Source organism: Ranitomeya variabilis, chromosome 1 (genome assembly GCF_051348905.1).
Source record: "Ranitomeya variabilis isolate aRanVar5 chromosome 1, aRanVar5.hap1, whole genome shotgun sequence".
Taxonomy (NCBI): domain Eukaryota; kingdom Metazoa; phylum Chordata; class Amphibia; order Anura; family Dendrobatidae; genus Ranitomeya; species Ranitomeya variabilis.
In genome coordinates, this window is record NC_135232.1 from 847,453,152 (window position 1) to 847,471,515 (window position 18,364).

General features: G+C 42.2%; 1 protein-coding gene across 2 annotated transcripts in view; it reads left to right on the plus strand.

Annotated features, from left to right (window-relative positions):
• EREG (epiregulin) overlaps positions 1-18,364 on the plus strand; it is a 77,584-nt gene that overhangs the window by 48,074 nt on the left and 11,146 nt on the right. The window contains exon 4 of one of the 2 annotated variants that reach the window (XM_077276578.1): positions 9,551-9,697. In XM_077276578.1, coding sequence (XP_077132693.1) covers positions 9,646-9,697 — 52 coding nt within the window. In that variant the 5' untranslated portion in view covers positions 9,551-9,645. Of the gene's footprint in view, positions 1-9,201; positions 9,698-18,364 lie in introns of those variants that run through there. The other variant, XM_077276586.1, reaches the window with a different exon arrangement.

Below are 18,364 nucleotides of genomic sequence, written 5' to 3' on the forward strand. Positions count from 1 at the left end.
AGTTCCCTGCGCGATTCTCCTCTATGTTGCTGTCACTACTGACAGCGGCATCAGGAGGGTGCTAGCACCGATCATGGGCGTCGCTGCAGGGTGTCAGCTCTCACACAGAGCTGAAACAGGAACCCGATCACTGCGGCGCTCAGCGTGACACCGCGTAACGGTACTCCTGTTTGCGGGAAAGCAGCTCCTGCAGAGCAGTACATGTATGGCGCATGTCGGGAAGGGGTATGCTGCCTGGCTTAATTTAAGGAAATGTCCCAATCAATAACTGACATTATATATATATTATATATCTATATATATAATCGTCTAAGGGGCACTTCCGTCTGTTTGTCTGTCTGTCTGTCTGTCTGTTTGTCTGTCGTGGAAATCTGTCTGTCATGGAAATCCCGCACAGTCCCGCCGCGAATTCGCCCCTTTCCTACTCTCTGTCAGTGCCCCCTCCAGTCAGCACTCACACAAGGTTTTGGCTGCGTTATGTCGCGTATGCCGCGGTGTAACGCAGTCCATTAACGCTGCTATTAACCCTGTGTGACCAACTTTTTACTATTGATGCTGTCTATGCAGCATCAATAGTAAAAAGATCTAATGTTAAAAATAATTAAAAACAATAAAGAATCATTATATACTCACCGTCCGGCGCCTTTCCAGCTTCTCGCGATGCTCCGGGCCATGCATTGCGGTCTCGCGAGATGATGACGTAGCAGTCTCACAAGACCGCTACGTCATCATCTCGCGAGACCGCAATGCATTCTTGGGACCGGAGCGTCGCGAGGAGCATCGCTAAACACCTCGCCTGGATTCGGAGGCCATCGGAAGGTGAGTATATAACTATTTTTTATTTTAATTCTTTTTTTTAACAGGGATATTGTGCCCACATTGCTATATACTACGTGGGCTGTGTTATATACTACATGGGCTGTGCTATATACTGCGTGGGCTGTGTTATATACTGCATGGGCTGTGTTATATACTATGACTCTGCTATATACGATGTGGGCTGTGCTATATACTACATCGCTGTGCTATATACTACATTGCTGTGCTATAAACTACATGGGCTGTGTTATATACTGCGTCTCTGTGCTATATACTATGTGGGCTGTGCAATATATTACGTGGCTGGGCAATATACTACGTGGCTGTGTTATATACTATGTGAGCTGTGCTATATACTACGTAGCTGTGCAATATATTACGTGGCTGGGCAATATACTACGTGGCTGTGTTAAATACTACGTGGCTGTGTCAAATACTACGTGGGCTGTGCTATATACTACGTAGCTGTGCAATATACATGGCTGGGCAATATACTACGTGGCTGTGCTATATACTACGTGGCTGTGTTATATACTGCATCTCTGTGCTATATACTACGTGGGCTGTGCTATATACTATGTAGCTGTGCAATATATTACGTGGCTGGGCAATATATTACGTGGCTGTGTTATATACTGTGTGAGCTGTGCTATATACTACATGGGCTGTGCTATATACTGCGTGGGCTGTGTTATATACTGCATGGGCTGTGTTATATACTATGACTCTGCTATATACGATGTGGGCTGTGCTATATACTACATCGCTGTGCTATATACTACATTGCTGTGCTATAAACTACATGGGCTGTGTTATATACTGCGTCTCTGTGCTATATACTATGTGGGCTGTGCAATATATTATGTGGCTGGGCAATATACTACGTGGCTGTGTTATATACTATGTGAGCTGTGCTATATACTACGTAGCTGTGCAATATATTACGTGGCTGGGCAATATACTACGTGGCTGTGTTAAATACTACGTGGCTGTGTTAAATACTACGTGGGCTGTGCTATATACTACGTAGCTGTGCAATATACATGGCTGGGCAATATACTACGTGGCTGTGCTATATACTACGTGGCTGTGTTATATACTGCATCTCTGTGCTATATACTACGTGGGCTGTGCTATATACTATGTAGCTGTGCAATATATTACGTGGCTGGGCAATATATTACGTGGCTGTGTTATATACTGTGTGAGCTGTGCTATATACTACATGGGCTGTGCTATATACTACGTGGCTGTGTTATATACTACGTGGCTGTGTTATATACTATGTGGGCTGTGTTATATGCTGCGTGAGCTGTGCTATATACTACGTGGCTGTGTTATATACTACGCGGGCTGTGCTATATACTACGTAGCTGTGCAATATACATGGCTGGGCAATATGCTACGTGGCTGTTCTAAATACTATGTGGCTGTGTTATATACTACGTGGCCTGTGTTATATGCTACGTGGGCTGTGATATATACTATGTGGGCTGTGCTCTATACTACGTGGGCTGTGTTATACACTGCATGGGCTGTGTTGTATACTACATTGGCTGTATTATACACTGCATGGGCTGTGCTATATGCTACATGAGCTGTTATACACTGCGTGGGCTGTGCTATATACTATGTGGCTGTGCTATATACTACGTGGCTGTGTTATATACTGCATGAGCTGTGCTATATACTACGTGGCTGTGTTATATACTATGTGGGCTGTGCTATATACTATGTAGCTGTGCAATATACATGGCTGGGCAATATACTACGTGGCTGTGCTATATATTACGTGGTTGTGTTATATACTACGTGGGCTGTGTTATATACTAAGTGGCCTGTGTTATATACTACGTGGGCTGTGCTATATACTGCATGGGCTGTGTTATACACTGCGTGGTCGGGCTATATACTACGTGGGCTGTGTTATACACTGCGTGGGCTGTGCTATATACTGCGTGGGCTGTGCTATATACTACATGGGCTGTGCTACATACTATGTGGGCTGTGCTATATACTATGTGGGTTGTGCTATATACTACGTGGCCTGTGTTATATACTACGTGGGCTGTGTTATATACTACGTGGGCTGTGCTATATACTGCATGGGCTGTGTTATACACTGCATGGGCGGGGCTATATACTACGTGGGCTGTTATACACTATGTGGGCTGTGTTATACACTGCGTGGGCTGTGCTATATACTACATGGGCTGTGCTAAACACTGCATGGGCTGTGCTATATACTGCATTGGCTGTGCTATATACTACGTGGGCTGTGCTATATACTATGTGGGCTGTGCTATATACTACGTGGCTGTGGTATATGCTACGTGGCTGTGCTATAAGCTACGTGGCTGTGCTATATGCTACGTGGCTGTGCTATATGCTACGTGGGCTGTGCTATATGCTACTGTATGTGGGCTGTGTTATATACTACGTGGCCTGTGCTATATACTACATGGCCTGTGCTATATGCTACGTGGCTGTGCTATATGCTACGTGGGCTGTGTTATATGCTATGTGGGCTGTGTTATATGCTACTTGGCTGTGGTATATTTCTCTGCTATATCTGTGCATCATGAATCATGGTATGTGTTAAAGAGGAGGGCCCACTGAGACTCTTTCGCCCGGGGCCCTCAAAAACCTGGAGCCGGCCCTGGCTTCACTGATTGGTCACGCCCAGCCGACCGCGAACAATCAGCGACTGGCGCAGTCCGGCCGTGAATTGGCGCGGAATTTGAACCACGCTTCGCTAATTGGTCGCACCCGGACGGCCGAATCCTGTGTATAAATTGCATTATTCTGAAAACTTCATAAATAAACTACATACATATTCTAGAATACCCGATGCGTTAGAATCGGGCCACCATCTAGTAACAAATAATGAGAGAACAAATTCAAATACATAAAATACAAGATTTCAAAAGGAAATACAAACTTAAAGAGTACAATATGTTTAAAATAGAACATGTTCTTCCTTTTCTACCAACACTCTAGAAAAAATGTATCCCCTAAAATGTGGTCGACACATATTAAACAGTAAACATGCTTAGCATAAAAAGTAACATTGCATTTTTAATTTCTTACTGTGTCTGATTTACATTTTGTGATATACTCCAATTCTCCTGGTTTTCGTTAGAAACAGACAACACAATGTAAACACAATGTTTTTTTCAGTTGGATTCTAAGACTGAAAGAGTGCTGCAAAAGCATCCCGTAAAATGAACATAGTGCACAGCAATGTCAAAACAACTTGCTGTGCACATGCTCTGTCTAATGTCATGGCTTCCACTCCAAAGCAGCCCACTTTACTAACCCAGTAATCCATTTGAAAAAAGACTCCTCTTCACAGTCTCTTGTTCACCAATTAATTAAAAAAAATATTCCCCCAAAGCTCCCCCATCGTAGTCCATGTTCCTCTCATCCAGCTTCGGCATCTGTTAATAGCAGTAAAGTACCGCTATTCACAGGTGCCGGGTAGTGACAACAACTCTCATCAGAACTGCTGGTTCAACGCTGTGCTCATCGAGAGCCAGCGGCTCAGATGAGAGTTATAGTCATTACCTGGTGCCTGTCAATAGCAGCACTTTACTGCTATTCACAGATGCGAGGAACGTGGACTATGAAGGAGGAGCTTCAAGGGAACTTTTTTATGATAATTTGGTGAACAAGGGATAGTGTGGGGGAGTCTTTATTCAAATAAAGTATTTTTTTTTCTGTGTATGTGGTTTTATTTTGATTACTAAGTTAGTAAAGGGGTGATTTTGGAGGGTTTTTTTATTACAGGGTTAGTAATGGGGAAGATTAGTAATGGAGATGTCTGAAAGACACCTTTCCAGTACTACCCCCTGGTCTTGATGTCAGCTGACATTACACAGCTGACATCAACACTAAAATATATTATCCCAATTGCCACCACATCAGGGAATTTGGGAAGAGCCAGTCAAATTGCCAGAATTTGGCGCATCTAATAGATGCACAAATTCTGGGGTGGCTCCAGGCTGGTAATTTTGGGAAGGGGCCAATATCCATGGACCTTGCCAGCCTAATAATATGAGCCCACAGCTATCTGCTTTACCTTGGCTGTTTGTCAAAAATAGGGAAGACACCACATTTTAAAAAAGGTTAATAACACCCTTTAGTGCCACATGAAATGCACTAAAGGGTGCAACTTTATAATATTTAAGGGGGTATGGACATTAATCAAAGCTCTCCATCCTATATCAACTCTCTCTGAACTGCTTGCAGAGGACAGTGTGCCGAGTATCTCTGTAAGACCCAAATTTGCGATGTGGCCAGCGAATCACTGTAATGCCAGTAGCCAACATGGTTATGCCATAACCATGTATAGCAGGCAATCCCCGCATTTATACTGGCTGTCCAACAGGAACACAACATGCGGGACAGGGATTCAAGCATGGCTCTTGAGCACCCTTGATACTTGATCAAGTAACAAGCGTACCAGAGCACCCGAATGCTTGATCAATTATCGTGCAGTACCAAGCACATTTGCTCACTACTAATGTCCGCTCCTGGCATGCAAATGCCTTTTGAATTGGGGGTAGACTGGAGTTTCATGTGCAGGTCTTCACCAAAAGAGTACTGAAATGATGTATCTACTCAGGGCTGCCACTAGGAGTTTCGGGGCCGCATACTGGCAAAATTTTCGAGCCCCGTTGAGACTCCACCTAAGCTCCACTCCAGCTCCACCCCTCAAACCTTCCACAAACCACCGCCCACTCTTGGAAAAACTCAATTTCTGCACCATGTCCTCACCAATCAGATATTAACAGTTCCCATGAAACACCATATCACATACATAGCCAGCAGCTTTTGTTCTGGCCAAAATATTTTTTAAGTCACCACCACAGCAAGGTAGACTTTTTTTGCAGGGCCCTACTCTAATCTAACCCATTAAACATTTCTAAAAATATCTAATACTCTTTTTAGGTATATTTTATGTATTTTTGTTTAAGGGAATGAGTCGCATAATTTTTTTTTTAAAAGACTATTAATATCACATCCAAGGGACAAACAGTGTCACACCATGACCAGACTACATATTACCACCACATAGTGACTGAACACTACCACATACAAGAGAGAAATACCGCCACTCCATGACCAGATCATATATTACCATCACATAGTGACTGAATAATACCACATACACGGAACAAACACCACCACACTATGACCAGACCACATATTACCACAACATAGTGACCGAATACTACCACATGCAAAGGAGAAATACAGTCACACCATGGCTGGGCCACATATTACCACTACATAGCCACTGATATATACCACATACAAGGAGAAAATACTGACACACCATGAGCAGACCACATATTACCATCACATAACTCAATAATGCCACATACAAGGAACAAATACCGCCACACCTTGACCAGACCACATATTACCACCACATAGCGACCGAATATTACAATAATGATCATTAATAAAAGAAAAAATACAATACTAAGTTCCATTATACACAGGACCTCTGTATATAATGTATAGTGTACAGATAATGTAAAGCACCATGGAATAAATGGCGCTATAACAATAAATAATAATCATAATAATAATACAGTGATCACTAGTGACATTGTACACAGGAGCTCTGAATGTAGTGTCAGTGTACAAGTAATACAGTGATCACCAGTTCCATTATACACCGGAGATCTGTATACAGTGTCAATGTACCAGTAATGCAGTGATCACAATGACATTATACACAGGACCTCTGTATATAGTATACAGTGTATAGTGTCAGTGTACAGGTAACATGCTGACTCACCAGTGACATCTCTAGCTGAAGCCCTTTATCTTTGCTTTTATTTTTCGTCCAGCACAGACCACCATCACTTCTTCTAACCAGGACTTGTCTCTGCATAAAATAACAGTTACCTAGATCCCCACTTTAAGAGCACATTTCCCACTTTTTCCCTTCGTTCTACACTACACACCTGAATACAGACGTGCACCCACCATTAATATTTAATTAGTTATTATGCAACCCACCATTCCAAATATAAATTATAATCCACCCCTGTGCCCCCACTAACTATAAATAGTCACTTTCCCCACCTAATAAATATATAAACTAATTAGCACCTGTACTCTTTCCCCAATTCATTACCAGTCACTGCATCCTTAACGCCCCCAGCTATGTACCTCCCGCTCTCCTGATTCATTATATTTGCATGTCACTTCTGCCCCAATTCATTGTCATGTCTTCTCTCTCTCCCACTCTCTATTCATTATCAACTGCTCTCCCCCACATTCTACACATCACTTACTCCCCCACCATCAAAATTCAGCATTATTTCCTCTCCCCACCCCGACCTTCAATTAATCATTTGCTCTCCCCACCTAAATTCAATCGCTGTCCCCTTTTCCCTCACCTTCAATTCATCATTTGAAGTCCCCACGCTCTTCTCTCACTTCATCATTTCCAGTCCCCCTCCCTCCTCACTTCATCATTTGTAGTCCCCCATCCCCCTCACTTCATCATTTGCAGTCCCCCATCCCCCTCACTTCATCATTTGCAGTCCCCCATTCCCCCTCACTTCATCATTTTCAGTCCATCAGTCCCCCTCACTTCATCATTTGCACTGCCCCATTCCCTTCACCTCATCATTTTCAGTCCCTCATCCGCCTCACTTCATCATTTCCAGTCTCCTGTCCCTCTACCCCACTTCACCATGTGTAGTCTCCCTCCCCCAACTTCATAATGTGCAGTTCCCCACCTCAGACACATTTCATCATGTGCAATCGCCCCCAGACACAGTTCATCATGTGCAGTCCCTCTCCCCCCACATCATCAAGTGCAGTCCCCCCAGACACAGTTCATGTGCAGTCCCCCTACTTCATTATTCCAAGTCCCCCTCAGACACACTTCATCAAGTGCAATCCCCCACTTCATCATGTGCTGTCCCCCCAGACATCATGTGCAGTCCCCTCCCCCCAGACACAGTTCATCATGTGCAGTGCCCCCTCCTCCTCCCCTGACCCATTTAATTCACTTTATAAAGAAAAACAAAAAACCTTTTTCATGCTTACCTCACAGACATTCCCCTTAAGGTAAAGCTCCACTTCTGGCTTCCTCTTAAATGTTGGCACGTACGCGATCACATCATTGCGTACACGCCGTCACCTGACCAGAAGTCCAGAGAAGACGGATGGAGCTGGAGCTGCGCAGCCGTCAAGGTTACACAGCCATGCACAGCTTGGAAAAAGCTACCAGGCACCAGAGCTAATGTGTGTGCCTCAGAGCACAGCAATTTATGATGGGGCCCAGTGAGTGGAAACATAAGAGGCGGGGCCCCCCTCTGTACCTCTTCTCACCGGGCCCCATACGGCAGTAAGGGCAGTAATGCCCTGATGTCGGCCCTGCATGTACTCCGCATACTATGGGAATTTCTGTGGCAACAAATAGAAATCTTTGCCAGATATGAGAGGTATTGATTTCCATTACAGTTTCCACCAATCTATGGAGTAAATTATAGTAAATCTCTTGAGCTGTGGGCAGCGTTTTCATCTCACACTAAAGGACAGCTAAAAGAGCCAAAAATGTTTAAATGTTTGCACTATAAGTTTTTCACAAAAAGGATTACTGTACAATGGATGGTCAAAATATTTCCCAGACTGGAAGTTTCCAGAGCAACACCTATGCCAACTAAGGCTATGTGCACACGTTACAGATTTGACTGTGGAATTTTCTGTGCAGATTCTGCATTTCTTGGCAGAAAACGCAGGTCAGAATCTGCGCCTTTTTTTGGTATGTGCACACGTTGCAGATTTTTGTGCAGATTTCTTCCTTTTTTACCCCTGCAGATTTCTATTATGGAGTGGGTGCAGAAACGCAGCAGACCTGCACAAAGAATTGACATGGTCCTTTTTTGAATCTGCTGTGTTTTCTGTGCAGATTTTTCCGCACCATTAGCACAGCATTTTCTTTTTGCCATTGATTTACATTGTACTGTAAATCACTTGCAGATCTGCAGCGTTTCTGCGTGGAAAAAAAAGCTGCAGTTCTGCAGGAAATCTGCAACGTGTGCACATACCCTTAGAGCTAACAAGATTTCAGCTCTGAAGTCTACAGAGTTGTGAATGCAGCTGTGGATTATATACCAGGCTGTACAGTACAGTGCAAGTAATTTAAGGTATGTGTAAAGTTACTCTACTTGTTATGTAGGTTAATTCTATGTAGACTAAAGGTGACTTGGTGGTAATTAATGTCCAGAGCTCCGTTTAATTGAAATATTTTTTTGCTAAGACGTTTGGGAATTTGAAGAGTTAACCAACTGGTGTCAAGGGTGAGCCCTTTACCTGGGTGTGGGAAGTGAAGGTAGCAGGGAGAGGATGAAAGAGAAATACTTTTTTCTTCCTTACTTCCTCTTAAGCACCAATCACACTAAAATTTACTGCTCCCATTAAATACATGTGGGATCAGATGATTTACTTAGGCTTAAGAACCTAACTTCCGACTGGTGGGCTGAATGACGAAAAAAAGGAATGAGTGGGAAAAAAAAATCTCCTCCCCCTTTATTGTACGTCTGCAGTGGAAATTGAGCCAAGCCAGTTATCTAGCAGGGCTGGTTATATAAATGACGTGCTAGCTAAGAGGTCACAGTAGAGCTGAAGAATTAAGAGCAGCATTCCAAAGTGAGAGGGAAACCTGCCTGAAGACTAAGTCTTAGTCATTCCTCTGTAGGCAATACTCCACACCAAGGCTCTCCGAACCCTGCAAGAACAAGTCAAGAAGAACCTAAGCTTGAAGATCAAGAGATCGCCTATTTCTCACCACCAATGGCCAGCATGAATTGTTGGAGAAGGCTTTCCAGTTCACTGGTTTTGTTTTGTGAGTATGACTGATTATTGTCTTCATATGTACTGTATACTATTTCTGAAATGCTATGGAGAAGCGTACACTTATGGTTATATATCATTGTCAACTATTACACAGACGCTCCAATTTCATACCCCATAAAACGTACCTTACTATGGGTCCTAATAAAATTCTAGCTTCCTGCTATACATTAATAGCACAAAGGCATTTTAATACATTAATACATTTTGCCTAGACAAAAGGAAATTAGAAGGTTTAAAAATGTATTGTGTTGGGATATATAAAGTTGTATTCGCAAATTTTTGAGGTTTATATTTTTCTTCTTGGAAAAAAAATATATTGGTATTGAAATGATCACTATAAAGTTGTAATGGTTTATCAGTGATAGTCTATATTTTAAATAAGTAAAAATAAGACTATAATCATTTTAAAATACCAATTTTTTTTTTGTTTGTAGGAGTTATTCATTTCAGTTTGCTTTAGGGTTATTGGTGCCAGAGGTGACTACTAGCCATTCATCCATTATATCCTCATAGACAAAACATGCATAGTTTAGCCAAGTGCAGCATAAGGGCTGACAGCTGTCGCCCGAGTGGATTCTTGTCTGACAACTCTACATTGTGCATGGCCACCTCTAATTTTGCAACACTGTACAATATTCCTCCAGTAATTCAATTACCTGTTTCATAACGATGACATCATTATCTGCTAATCCAGCAACAATGCTATGTATAGCACCGCCACTGAAACTACACGACAGGGATTGCTGCAAGTTTTTTTTGATTATGGGAAAAAGTAGATGACTAGGCTTGGTGACAGCATTGACAAATGAGCATGTAAACAGATTAATTATCCCTTGTAATATTTCACTCCCTGCTTTATTATGAGGCATCTTTAAGCTATCTTCCTCTTTGATTAAAGAGAACCCGTCAGCTTGGAACACCTGAACAATGTGCGGGCCTTCTGTAATAGAGCAGGAGAATTGGAACAAATTGACTTGCATTTTATTCATCTAATTTCCTGCTCATTTTAAACTTACCAATCAAGGGAACAGTCCTAATCAGCGATTGACAGCTGTCAATCACCACTAGTTAGGTCCACCCCTTTGACTACTAAGCCCAAAATGAGCAAGAATGTAAGTGGATTAAACACAAGATATATATATATACTATCAAACATAGTAATACATCCAGAGTCCATGCTGATGCCATTTAGCTTGGGCTCAACCCTGTTGACATATATGTTGAATATACAGTATGTACTAGTCACTGAGGTCAAGATTTGAATCTCAACTGTGTTCCAGTAGCATGGGCTTTCCCTGATGTTTTTTCGTTTTTGTTCCACCCTGTAGAAACTCACCCATTTCTATGAGTTGGCCCTGCAATATATAATCTCAAAGTCAGGCACTTTTTACAGAGGTCCATAATATGGCCATAATTTATTGAACCCAGAATATCAAAACCTCATATTTTCTACTGAACCAAACCTTAAGCACCATAAAAGCCTATGGTGATCTATGGAGATTTGGTTCAGTGGAACCAATGAGGTCTTTGGTGAAGGCCATAAACTGGATCCAAAAATGTAACCAACTTTACCATCTAAACTACACCTTAGGTTTGATCTTAAATTTTCAAAAACTGTCAAGCAATGAAAGACGCAAAATCATTGAACGATCTGCAGGTAGCTATGGTGCATATCATAAGGGATACTACATTCTGTAGCCCTTAATCCTTTCAGCCACTAAGATATGATGCCAAAACAAATATCAATGCAAAGCTATGTATGAATGCGTGAAGGCGTTATATCCCTATGCAAGTGCTCAATGTAGATTTAGGATAGTATTTAGATAGCGTCGGATGGTAGGTCGTCAGTAATTAATTAAAAAACCCAAGAATAGCTTTAGAAGTGACTCGGCTCAGGACACAAAAACCATCACTCTGGCTGCAGGTAACATCCATCCATCATTGGAGATCTCTGAGATGCTGGAACTTTTTTCTTCATTTGCACTGGTCATGCATATGTAGTTTGAAGATTAACAATATCAATAACTTGCAAAGACCAGTTAAAGCAGTTTTCCCTTAAGAGAAAGTCCAAAAATTACTGGTATGTATGGAATGGTAGTGAGCATGTGCAGGCACTACTCCATTCACAGTCTAAGGGAATGGTGCTCAATACTGCTCAAATCACATAAGTGACTTTAGGCCTGATTCTTTTGATCAGTGAAGATCTCAGCAGTCGAATCACCTGGATTGATAAATTAATTTACTATCCTGTGGATGGGTGATAAATGTTGTTTATAGGACAACTTCTTTAATATCTTAATAATTTTGACAATGTATTCTTGGGTGAACAGCATTAGAAGAAATACACATTAGACTACAGCTGATGAAAATGGACTGTTTGAACTGTAATGAATAGCTGTTATATGAAATTTAACAACAATTAAATGTATTGTTTATGCCCACCTAGTACAGACCCTCATGGTCTGAAACAATGTTGATCATGTTCAAAATTTTCATTCCATAGTCACCAGTCCACAGATGTTACTTTAAAAGGCCATTTCCAGACACACCGTTCGGCCTTTGCCCGGTTTCAATAAACGTTTATTGCTTGTCTTAGGTTGCGCCCATCTGCATAGTTGAACAAGCACTCAAAGTTGTAGATAACACGACAAGTTACAACAATCTCTGGCCTTCATTCATGGCTGCAGGTGGGTGTACCTGAGAGCTGCATGCAGGAGGCACACTATTGGCACAAACTGTGTTCACGCCGGTGGTCTGAAGAATTGTTGGTCATGTTCAAAATTTTCATTCAATAGCCATTAATCCACAACCGATCTTACTTTGAAAGGCCATTTCCAGAAACATTGTTTGTTCTTTGCCAGGTATCAAAAGACATGGATAGCCAGTCTTAGGGTGTGCCATTCTGCAGAGTTGAATAGCCACACAAATTTTTAGGTAACACCTCAATGCTACAACGATCTCTTGACTTTATTAAAGGCTGCAGTGCAGGTAGCCATGACTGTTGGCTGTATGCAGAAGTCGCACTGTGGGCAGAAACATTTGGCATGTGCTCACCTATGGCACACCCTCATGGTCTGAAACAATGTTGGTCATGTTCAAAATTTTCATTCCATAGTCACTAGTCCACAAACCATCTTACTTTGAAAGGCTATTTCCATAAACATTGTTTGGCCTTTGCCCGACGTCAATACACATTTACGGACAGTCATAGATTGCACCCTTCTGCAGGGTTGTATAAGCACACAAATTTGTAGGTAACACCTCAATGTTACAGCAAACTCATGCCTTCATTCATGGCCACAGGTGGGCATGGCTGTTGATTGCATGCAACAAATGCACTGTGCGATCTCAGCCATAGGTGCCAGAACAGATAATATGTACTAAAAATTATTACATTGAAGCAATCTTTTTCCAGATAATCATTTCTTTGATGTATGTGTAATCACCCAACTTACATCTTCATAAAGAGTATGACCACCTGAAGTTTTGGTGTTACATGCCTGATGCCTATGTAGTTTTTGTGCTTTTATAGATTAGGAGACAATGGTGAAAATACTTGTAATCTGACCCACCTGGATTGTAGGTAGGGGATATTCAGGAGTGCCCTGTTTATCTCACATTCCTCAGCATGATAAACTAGCAGAACTAGAGTTAACTTACCAGAAAGTGGAAGGGAACTGAGACCTCCCCATAGGACATAGCATTTTTGAGTTGAGGTCAAACTAGAGAAATCATCCTGTTGTAGCTGTGGATGATCTACATTTCTCGTTCTAGGCAGGTATTTGGAATTGTTAGCTGACTAAGAGTATGTGAGAACTTAACCTATCCCTCCCATTAATACAAAGGAAAAAGGTTAAACACAAAAATGTCTGAGATCCAGACTGAGCCAGATTTCTAAACCTTGCTACATTTTTGGACGGTGTTGGTCATAATTACAGGTTGCAAACTTCATTTCTAACCAAACCCATAGTTAATATGAGCTACCGGAGTTTCTGTTTAACTGGTGGATTTTTTATTCCAAATATCCATGCAGACAGTGAAACCTTATTTACTGTATTTCTCAATTTACATATCAGTATTGTAGTTTGTGCTACCTCCTACATAGCTGAACAAGCATGTACATGAGGAGTGCTGCAAAAGATAGTGATACTCTGTGCTTGTAGAGCAAGATGTTTAAGTATGTGATAACGTAGAGCCGATAGGGGAACGCGTGTCAATGGCAGTCACAAGTGAGCCTCGGGGTAAATTATTTTCAGAAACTTTGTAGAGTAGAGGGTTGACCTATGGTATAGACTGCAGCACATTTACATCCCCTTATGTGTTAAGACGGCCATAAACACTAGATGGCAGTCAGTTTGGCAATGCTTCGGACACTCGTTCAGCCGAAAACCATCTCTCCCATACACAGTAGCACACATTCGGCTGAGATCTCCTTCGTTCTCTATGAGAGAGCCGCTGTCAGACATATCTGCTGGTGGTTTACCTCTTGTAAAGCAATCAGTCGTCCAAAATTGGACATTGTTGATTGACATCTCCAACAATCAGTTTGTCACCCACCCATACATACACTTTAGAGTGTTGGCGAGTCTGTCGCTATTGCCAAGTGCGGACAACATTAGTCTAATGTGTATGGCAAACATAAAATAGGATACAGAGCGCTTAGTTCATTTCTGATTTTTGCGTTAAGATGGGCACTTAGCCATGGCGTGCAAATTGCAGCGTGGGCATAAAACTATTAGAAAAACCCTCCTGTCTAGCGAGCCACATAAGCATTGTCCAAGGTCAGTCTAATTGTCTTATAGTTTATTATTAACCTGACTCTTCACCTGTTCACTTCTGACGTTAGGCATTTCATAGAAAGAATGTTGTTGCATCACATTTTGATGGCTATGTGCTTCACAGTGGTATCATTACCATAAACAGAAGATCAACAAAACTACCCTTATGGTTTATCATTTTGGATACATAATTATCTCACAGATCAGTAACACTGAGGTGTCCATTGTTAGAATAAATTTACGTTTTATGCGTGTTTCATGAACATATTCTAACTCCGTAGAATACAGATCTTAATTAAATAAATTGGACTTTGTCGCTATGAGACTCAGTCTACTTTCCTTATCTCACAAGCATGCTATGGCTAATGTAACATAGTAAATAATTACATTTTACAGGATATTGCACTCATACCATATCCATAAAACGGACTAACAATGTATGTTTGGCAGTATCCCATCTACAGGACTGCCTTCACTGAGCAGAACAAAGAATTTGCAGTGCTGGTGTGCTAGTGAATCAGTCAGATAACTTTCATACTCAACAGTGCAAAGTCCATAAGTGTGACTATGTCTGGCACTGCAGCTCATGTAGCCATTGTCAGACACTGCAGCTCAAGTAGCCATTCTTGGGTACTGCAGCTCAAGTAGTCATTCTTGGGCACTGCAGCTCAAGTAGCCCTTCTTGGGTACTGCAGCTCAAGTAGCCATTCTTTGGTACTGCATCTTAAGTAGCCATTTTTGAGTACTGCATCTTAAGTAGCCCTTCTTGGGTACTACAGCTCAAGTAGCCCTTCTTGGGTACTGCAGCTCAAGTAGTTCTTCTTGGGCACTGCAGCTCAAGTAGCCATTCTTGGGCACTGCAACTCAAGTAGCCATTCATGGGCACTGCAGCGCAAGTAGCCATTCATGGGCACTGCAGCTCAAGTAGCCATTCTTGGGCACTGCAGCTCAAGTAGCCCTTCTTGGGTACAGCAGCTCAAGTAGCCCTCCTTGGGTACTGCAGCTCAAGTAGCTCTTCTTGGGCACTGCAGCTCAAGTAGCCATTTTTGGGCACTGCAGCTCAAGTAGCCATTCTTGGGCACTGCAGCTCAAGTAGCCATTCATGGGCACTGCAGCTCAAGTAGCCATTCTTGGGCACTGCAGTTCAAGTAGCCATTCTTGAGTACTGCAGCTCAAGTAGCTATCCTTGGGCACTGCAGTTCAAGTAGCTATTCTTGGGCACTGCAGCTCAAGTAGCCATTCTTGGGCACTGCAGTTCAAGTAGCCATTCTTGAGTACTGCAGCTCAAGTAGCCATTCTTGGGCACTGCAGTTCAAGTAGTCATTCTTGATTACTGCAGTTCAAGTAGCCATTCTTGATTACTGCAGCTCAAGTAGCTATTCTTGGGCACTGCAGCTCAAGTAGCCATTCTTGGGCACTGCAGCTCAAGTAGACATTCTTGGGCACTGCAGTTTAAGTAGCCATTCTTGAGCACTGCAGCTCAAGTAGCCATTCTTGGGCACTGCAGCTCAAGTAGCCATTCTTGGGCACTGCAGCTCAAGTAGCCATTCTTGGGCACTGTAGCTCAAGTGGCATTTCTTGGGCACTGCAGCTGAAGTAGCCATTCTTGGGTACTGCAGCTCAAGGACCCATTCTTGAGTACTGCAGCTCAAGTAGCCATTCTTGGGCACTGCAGCTTAGACCACATCAAATTGTGTTGTGATTCGTATGTAATTTCACCTTTCTCCTGGCTCCATTGGCAATGGATTCAGTTGGCAGGTATCACTGCAGATGCATCCTTGCCGATTAGATACTTGTGGCTTACTCTATTGATTGTATTTAGAAAGCTAGTACACAGAGATATGCCATCATTTTTTGTCCTGACTCCTGAGATAAACATCTTTAAAATGTAATAATTAAAGAAACGAATTAACAAGAAAGTTTACTTTTTCTTATGTCGATTAATGTGTAGTCAGTATATATACTGTAAATATGGGGTCAGATTTGACATCGATGATTTGGCTTCTTAGGGGTGCAGATTGTAGCTTGACCATCCGCAGTGTTTCAGTAATATAATGTTCATGCTGTGGATGTGAATATTCTTATTTTTCTCTGTATATAACAAAGATTGTTATGTAAAACCAGATTCACATCCATTGTATTGTAAATTGACTTATTACAAAAAATCTGAGATAATTCCATCATGTGTTAAGACACTACGTAGTCTTATCATATTCCGCTACATATATATAACTGCTGCATACACCCATATGGCCTCATACTGTATATTTTACTATTATAATGGCACATTGCACAAGGCTGTAGTCATAAAGTGTCCGTCTCCAACAACGAACTATTTCACGTGCTTTTTGCAATGTCATCATCACCACGTTTGCGCATCTACAATGGCAGAGACAGCGGCATAGGCTATTTTCGGATTTGTCTTATCAGGGCTTTCTCTGTTGCTGTGCTAATAACTGGAATGCTCTGCTATTGTAATCACATTCCACAAAACCACATCAGTGTTTGTTGTACTTTTGTGAATGGCATTCCACTGAGAAAGTGGCCATCAGTAAGTGCTCTATTCTGCAGTGCTGGGAAAGATGATGTAAGCCGCTGCAGGAACTGTGGATTTACTCACTGACTGACCACAGCCAACCTACTTCTAATAGCGGATTTTCATGGCTTTTTTTTATGTTGGTTATTTTCCTAATTTTGAGTTAATTTGACAGAAATGAGAAGCTGATATTTATATTTTCATTTCAAGTCTGTCAATGTTAGTTTGCTCACTGTAATTTATATTTGCATTTTGTATGTAACCCTCTCTCAGGTACAGCACCATGATCAGATTGCCTGTATGGAGCAGAATTGCTGACCACCGGGCGGCGCTCATAGCAATCCAGCAGTGAAAACTATAGAGGTCTTCTGGAGACCTCTGGTTGTCATACCAACCCATCGGTGACCCACGGTCATGTGACACGGGTGCCGATGGGCTGGATTTGCCTGAAGCGCATGTTAAATGCCACTGTCAGATATTTAACAGCCGTGGGTATATCGCGATTCCACCCGCGGCTGTTGCAAGCATATGTCAGCTGTTCAAAACAGCTGACATGTGCCGAAAAAGATGTGGGCTCACCGCCGGAGCCCACATCAAAGGGAGGGTGTCCGACATCGGCATACTATTACGCCCGATGTCGGAAAGGGGTAAGTTAAATGGGCATTATAGACCCTACTAACTGCATTTTGTTTTGGTTTTGGATTCTAAATATCCCAATGAATTAATATAATAGATGCAACGCTGTATATGTGCCAGTCATGATTGACCTGGACTGCTAGATAATCTTTCAAAGTAAAAAAAATTCTGGCACGGCCTAAAGAGGCGCTGAGGCCAGAACAGAAGGTCTTTGATTCCCAGCAAAAAGTCATCTTCAGCGGTGTTGAATTTTTTACCAGATCTTTTGTGTGTCAATCGTTGGGGCCCTAAGTATCTAGTGAGCTCAGTTTGACTTGTAATAACTACAATTGCTATGAAACTTGGGCAAGAGCCAGATCTGAAAATCATGTAGCTTTATAATCGAGGTCTATTAGCTTGTATGATGCCACTTTTTATAGTTCCGATTGTACTTTGAGCAATCACTAGTAGAGAGGTGCATGAATCTGCAGTCATGTGGTTGGACTCTCAATCATATCGTATGCCGGAAGAAGGTGGACGGTCGGAGGTGTGTGCTGCTGAGCCATTTATGATGGCTATCTATTTCACGTTGTCGAAAGCTTCAAAGTGCTGACATCTCCGAGCCGGTGAAGCAAGACTGGGCTGGGTGCAAACTTTGATCTCGCCCATTACATGTAGCCCTGTGAGAACGCTGACATTGCTACTATCGTGTCAGCAGAGTACAGAG